Genomic DNA, 7,378 nt, shown 5'->3' on the forward strand with positions numbered 1-7,378 from the left:
TGAGGTGCAGCAGGAAGCCAGCCACTTGTGGGGTATTCAAGGATCAATACTACACCAATACTGATGAGTGTCTTCATTCATGACCCGGATGATGTGACCAAGCAGCATGTTTGCAGGTAATACAAAATTGGGGAGGAATGATCGATCCACCAGCTTTTCAGAGCGTGTACAAATGATGGCAGACGCATGAAGTTCAGGAAAGGGAAATGCATAGTCCTGCACCTGCAGAGGGATAACCCCATGTACCAGACCCGGCTGTGGGCTGGCTGGCTGGAAAGGAGCTTGGCAGGGAAGGACCTGGGTTTCCTGGTGGACAGCAAGTTCTCCATGACAGCAATGCACACTCACGGCAAAGGCAACCAAGGGGATCCTGGGCTGCATTAGGCAGAGCTTTGCAAGCAGCTTGAGGGAATTGATCCTTTGCCTCTACTCAGCTCTGGTGAGGTCACCCCAGGAGGGCTGTGTCCCATTTTGGGTTCCCCAGTACAAGAGAGATGGAGACACAGTGGAGTGCATCTGTCTTAGGAGGAGAAGCTGAGGAGGGAGCTGGGACTGTCGAGACCACAGAAGAGAAGGCTCATGGGGGACCTTATCAGTACTTTTTAGGCAGCAGTAAAGAAGAGGGAGCCAGGCTCTTCTTAGTGGTGCTCAGTGACAAGATAAGAGGCAAAGGCACAAATCGAAAGTCCCTCTGAACTCAACAAAATACTTCTTTATTATGAGGCTCTTTGAATAGTGGAAATTGTTTTCCAGAATGGTTACGGATTCTCCATCTGTGGAGATACTAGAAATTTAACTGGATGTAGTCCTAGACAGCCTACTCTAGCTGACCCTGATGATCTCCAGAAGTCTCTCTTCTTACCTCAGGTATTGTTTGGTTCTGTAATTTTTTACTGTAGGTTTCAAAGTATTTACACCTAAAGATACACAGAAGAAATCTTCTTCACTTATGAGGGAAAGCTAGTTTTTGACATACTAAATTACTACACGGAATGAAAAGGTAGTGTTCCAGCAGATAATATCACTCAACAATTGCCAAATCAACAGTGACTAACCAATCAAAATCAGTGAGCTTCCGTCAGTGAAGTCTGATTACGGGTTCACTGTTTCATGCTACTATACCCGCAAGGTTGGTGATTTTCTTTTTTTGTTTGGGTTTTGTTTGCCTGTTTGGTTTTTGAGATAAAACTTTCAGGAATCTGAAAGATTCTTTGTTGTCAGCAATAAGGCATTTCTGCTTTAGTGATAGCTGGAAGTGTATTGATAGCGTTGGTCTTTGAATTTCACGGGAAATAATCACCCAAACACTTGACAATTTCCACATTACTCTTGGGAGAACATGGCATGCATATCAAATAAAGGAGCATGAAAGTATTATTTTCCACTTACCTTCTTTTGCCATTTTTAAAGCTTTTATTAGTGTTTTGATGGCCTGTTGGTGCTCTTTATTTTCTAGCATTTTGTCTGCTAGTAATGTATAAATTCTCCAGAGGTGCTCACATGCCAGTGAATTGTAAGTACGGCCTGTCTCATCCTTCCACGTTAAACCCTCTGTTAGCTCATAAAATGCTTCATAATGCTCAGCAGCTTTCATGATATGACCTGAAAAACATAATTTGTAATTACAACCAGTGTAATCAACAAATTTTAAAAAAATTAGTCTATAATAATTTTTTCATTGGAAAGTTGCAGCCAATCATTTCACAGATTTTTCAAGAATCTTCAATATGTAACTTACAGAAAATACTGTCAAATCTCTCAGTTACAAGTAATGCTGTAGTTTCTTTTAAACATAAGGTTTAAAAATTAACTTTCCTTTATAAATTCACAGTGTTGGGGGTGTATGATCCTGAGGATGTTAAGTCAGAATTTTCTAGAAAATGTATCTATTACAGATTTATTAATACAGCTTTTGTGGATCTCATATTTCAAAATCACATCTATACATAAATAATCACAATTAAAATTGTTTATCGAGTTTTTCTATACTGAAAACCTGTGCTGAAACATCTGAAATTTTGAGAACAGAGGTATCACAACCCTGTGAGAAAAATACTATCTTTTTCTCAAATAAATTTATTAAAAATAATTATTATGCAAAATAATTTATTCAGCAGTTATTACTAGTTTACACAGCGAGTTTATTGGAAGAACATTAACTACTAATAGATTAATTGTAGAGCTTGAAGACCTACACTTTGAGGTCTTCAAATGTAAGTCACTCAAACATCTTTAAGGCAAAGGAAGACGAAATTCAATTCATTTTAACACGCAAGTCATTCTTCTCTCCCCTCTACCTACAGCTAGATTTATCTCTGTGTAAACGTGAAATCCAGGAGATTTCCCCGCTTTCTGGGCAATGGAAATTCAAGGCCCTTTGAAAGAACACAAAAGCTTTCTTTATACATAATGGGTACAGAAAAACCACTGTGAAGGAGACAAGATAAGACCATTTATATTAAAAAAAATTCTGGTCACAGTACCTTGTTTACAAAGAATAGCAGTGAGAACTGTGAACGTGATCCTTCTTTTGTAAGTTTGTGTGTGTGCGTGATGGAGGAATCTTGAACCATAAATGGCCAACGTATCAATTGCTATTACTCTTAAAAGCTGAAACAACCCAAAACCTCAGTATTTTTAGATGTGTTTTCAGTTTACAGCTCTTCTGACGCAATTACTGTTTTGCAGATTGTTTGTACAGTGCTGTATTCAAATTACAAAAAAACCAGGAATAAGAAAAGTTGTGTTCCAGCTATAGGAAAGGAAGGGAGGGAAGCTTGGAGAAGGTCTTTCTTTAAGCATTCTGAGAGAAAATGAGGCTAGTTCCCCAGGCCTCCAAGCCAGACTAGAGGCAGTAGAACAGCTATGACAGATTCCTCTTATTAACTTAATTTAAATTTGTCTTTTGCATATGTTACTTTTTTGTAACCATGCTTTCAACTTAGCAATATAAAACATAACTCTTATCTTTATTAGAATTAAATTTATTTTCATATTAAGCTTCTCTAATGATTAAAATGAGTTCAACTAAAACTGACAAGCACAAGAAACTTCTCTTGTAAAGAAGCAACTAATTAAATGAATTTCATAGACAAATAATTTTAAGGCTCTACAACCTATGATTCATGTAAGGGTACTGGAGGACATCAAGTGCCCAAATGAGAGAGATGGCCCAAAATGCTGGGGGTAAGGAAAAAGAAAAAGTTATTGCCAGAGTAGCTATCAGACCCTGTAAACACAGGAAAAGATCTAGAGGTTCTTTCAAAAATATCGCATACTTGACATTGGACTGAACAAACAGAAATGCATGGTGAAATTATCACGACCAGAACAAGCTGTTTAAGGATTCACTGACAGTCCATGTAGGAGGAAATAGAGATATAGATTTTCTAGACCTAGATGAAAACTCTTGCCCCTTCTGAAGAGGCTTCCAATTTGAATCTGGGTTTCTGCCTATTCAGTCCAGCTAAATTCTTAGGGCAAGCCCAACTCAGGAGTCAACTGAATTCTAGTTATCCAAGTTGCTAAGTGCATATTTAAGACAGTAATTGAAGAAAGCTGGTGTAGACTTTGAGAAAAGTGATGGAAAGTTGAGTTGAATTTTATGTTAATAGCTAGATCTAGCATTTTATTCACTTTGATACTTGTAAGCACGTACAGACTCCTCCTCAGAATTCTCCCCAAAGTTTATTAATCTGATTGGATATTACCGTACACTTAATTGATTTAGTTTCACTACATTTGTAATGGATTCATAAATGTAAGTGTTTAAATCATGTGTAAATCAAAAATGTCTAGTAAGAATTGGAAGCAAACGAATGGTATCACCTGGATATGTAATTTGAAGCTGAACACAGTATCTGTGTTTCTTCTCAGACTCTGTAATATAACCTTTTAATGAGTCACACCATTTAGGTAAATGATATTTTCAACCTTCAGAACTATTGTTTAAGATTTTTAGAACTATCAGATATGGTAATTCTTACCCAATGCTTCCTCACTTGCAGTATCCCCTTGAGAAAGTTTCTGTCAGACTAGAAATTGAACTCATATATTCCACGTACACCATAGCTCGTAAGAGCTGACCTAACCATAAGGGCTGACCTAACCATAAGGGCTGGGACCTGACATCCTTTTTCCCCGGTTTGCAGTGAAACCTCTGTAGAAACAATCCATCTACATCCAGCTTCAAAAGGCAAAAGCAGTATGATCTTTTTGATATTATTCAAATGGAACTAAAACACATTTAGCTTCACCGAACTACCAAGAAAGATTATGAAGTAAAAAAAAAAGATGCTGAGCAAAAAATTAAAATGTGCCAGTTTCCTAAGTGAGGGAAAGGAATTCTTGACCAGAAAGCCCTTACACAGCTGGGAATCTGCTTTCTGAAGCCTCTTTCAAGTAATACTGGCTATTTGGAGACCTCTCAAATTCATGGAAGGTAAAACATTTTAGACTTCAGAACTCATTTCTTCATCAAAATAATCTGAAATTCCTTGTCCACATTGACAAACAGCCCATTTCTTTAATCCATAATGTTTATTTGAACCTCAAATGTTGTGGAAGAATAATGTTTTCAGGGGGGTGGCAAGTTTACTCACTGTCATGAGCCAATTCAGTTGGAATTGATCTGGCCAGTGCACTCCAATTTTTAATGCACTATTGTAACTGTTAGGCACAGACATAGGTAGATGCTGTCTGAAAATCTTACAAAACATTAAAAGAAATACGCCAGTTACAGAACATTTCTTAACGTAAGAATATTTTTATCTCACCTGAGTAGTGACAAGGCAGAGTTTTAAATGACTTTTATTAACTGAAAGAAGAAAGGAAAAAAACAGGCAAGCAAAATGAGAGGACAAACAATGAGGAGGAAAATCACTTGGAATATTTTGTACAAATGATCTTTTCTGTCTCTAGGAATTCAAAGAGAAAATCCAAAAGGTGTTTCTAGGAAATCTATATTTGAAAAATCTATTTTCAAAATGTTACACAAAGCACTATAGCTCTTATCAGTTTGCAACACTAACAGCAATTCCATATTTCTTTCCCCATTGACATGCAGAAGTCAGCTCAGCATATACTAAGTGGAGTTTGAGAATCTCTGGTATCTCTTCTCTGTTCATAAAGGGAATCAAAAACCAGAAATGCAACTCTTACAACATATATACTATCACTACTAAAATGTTACGGTTTAATGTAGCTCAGAGTGTAACAAAAGAAACCCTACCAGCAGTAGTTTAATCTTAAATACGGGAGGGAAACATTGTCACAATATAATTTTGGAAATAAAGAAACTGTTTGAAACAATTATATTAATATAAGACATTACAGTGCCACTAACAGTATCAAATTTTGGAAATTACTTTTATTTTCATAGCAACTACGTACGTATGCACAAAGATTTGTGCTACAGTTTTCACTAAGTTGCTTAGAAGTCAAAAAAATAAATCTATTCATTCAAGCAAAAGAACTCAATGTAATTTTGTAAATACTGAAGAGAAACGTTTTTACATTATCTAAAACTTCCTTTAAAACTCCCCTTCCTAAAACCCACTCCAAAAATACACATTTGTTGTATTAAAATAGATACCAGACTAAAAGGGGTATATATGGAGACTACTATTTAGCCTTTTTTTTTTTTAAGTAGAAAGATTGACTAGATATTAACACAAATGGGTTTAAATGTGAAGCTGCCATAAAAGCAGGCACATAAATGTAATTCTCCCAGCCGCTATTTTGATGCACATTTTTGATTCCATGAATATTTTATGAAATGGCCCAAACTAAAGCCATATAACATTCCTGCATTACTGATGCTTGCGCCCGTAAGCTACAAACATTAGAGGCATGATTGAGTGCATTAAAATGAACTCATTCAGCAGTGCATTGATTACTTGGAGGGAAAAAAAAGTTACTCCCACTTAAGAAAACAGCACACAAATCTGAAGTTTTCAATACCAAAATTAAAGATAGCAAATTTGAATAATGTGGTAATTAATAAATAAAGGCAGTGCAAGACTATCTAGAATTCTCTACACACAGTAGTCCTGACGTTAATTAGGTGAGATGTTAATTAGGTCCACAGATTGCTTCCAGTAGCGCACAGGTAATTTAAAATGTCACAATCTGCAAAATGCAGTGACTGACCTGTTCTAGCTCCTTGCCTCAGCAACACTGAGAGCACCTAATGATTTCCTTTTCTATCAGCTTGTATGTTTACCAATGAAAAAAGCGCCACAGAAACCATTACACACAAAAGTGACGGGTCTGTTAGGTACATTTCTTCATCATCACTTGTATAAATGGAAGCACATTTAATTCTAAATCGTAAACAGTTGTTGAAGACTTTAGGAAATACTCCAGCTTAAAACAACAACCTAAAGGAACTGTGAAGCCTTATATATAGTATTTTAATCAAAAATAGGACATTTTTGTAATCAGTTATTTTACTGTACAACATGGACATAAAACCTGCTCAAAGCAGAAAAAAGAAAAATGTTACAACTCTTTTAAAAGATATAGGCTTACGTTTCAGTTTAACTGCTTGAAATATTTGCATTGTTTTTAGTTTCCTAGGTTCAGTTACAATAATTATGGGAGAGCACTCTTTATGCTGAAATAGTGAAGAATGTGTCACAGTTTCCAGTGTAAGACAGCATCTACAGAGGTCATCTTTAACAGGGGTGTGTAGGGAGGTGGAACAAAAAGCTCATGAGAATCATAAAACAAGACTTTCATTCAGTAAATAGCTGAACCACTCCACAGTGGTTCAACCTCCTGAGGTGAAATGAATTGTACAGAAGTCACTGGGGCTGATCTCAGATGCAAGAACCTGAGTTTATGTGTCACCTTCAAAAGCAAGGCAAAAACTGTGGAAGATCTTTAAGATAAAATTTTGTAGTTCCACTCTACAAGACTCCTCTAATACACAATCATCAGACAAAAATCAAAATAAGCATTTTTAAGATAAAGGATAAAAAGTTACTTTTATTTACAATACAGGAGCCGATAACATTTTTCAGAAAGATTCCACAGGGCGTTTTAGCCCTCTTTACAGTTCGTAAGAATATTGTAATGAATGTACTGGCTCATCATGGGCTATTGTGACAATCTCCCCAATTTGACAATACACCAGTAGATCTCTCCCCAGAGTCTAAGATGCTCAAGGCCAACTGAAAGCATGCCTGAGAAGTAGAAGGCTTGAGGACATAAAGAAGAAGGAAGAAGATGAAAGGAAATTTGAGCATCACACAACCTGAGATACAGCTTAGTGGACTGTGGCACAAAAAGACGGTATTTTACGTTCCCTTGTCTGGGTCAAGGACTGCTGTGCTAAACCTTGGTATTGCAGTGTAGAGAATGATATATTATTCCT

The 7,378-nt window shown here is 36.5% G+C and overlaps 1 protein-coding gene across 1 annotated transcript in view; it reads right to left on the reverse strand.

Annotated features, from left to right (window-relative positions):
• The window catches only part of TTC29 (tetratricopeptide repeat domain 29), a gene marked incomplete at its 5' end in the record, with an annotated part of 106,160 nt that overhangs the window by 86,132 nt on the left and 12,650 nt on the right, over positions 1 to 7,378 (reverse strand). Inside the window, one exon of the mRNA XM_010143983.1 lies at positions 1,390 to 1,602. Within this exon, the coding sequence (XP_010142285.1) occupies positions 1,390 to 1,602 (213 nt within the window). The remainder of the gene's footprint in view (positions 1 to 1,389; positions 1,603 to 7,378) is intronic.

Source organism: Buceros rhinoceros, unplaced genomic scaffold, assembly GCF_000710305.1.
Source record: "Buceros rhinoceros silvestris isolate BGI_N320 unplaced genomic scaffold, ASM71030v1 scaffold3299, whole genome shotgun sequence".
NCBI lineage: Eukaryota > Metazoa > Chordata > Aves > Bucerotiformes > Bucerotidae > Buceros > Buceros rhinoceros.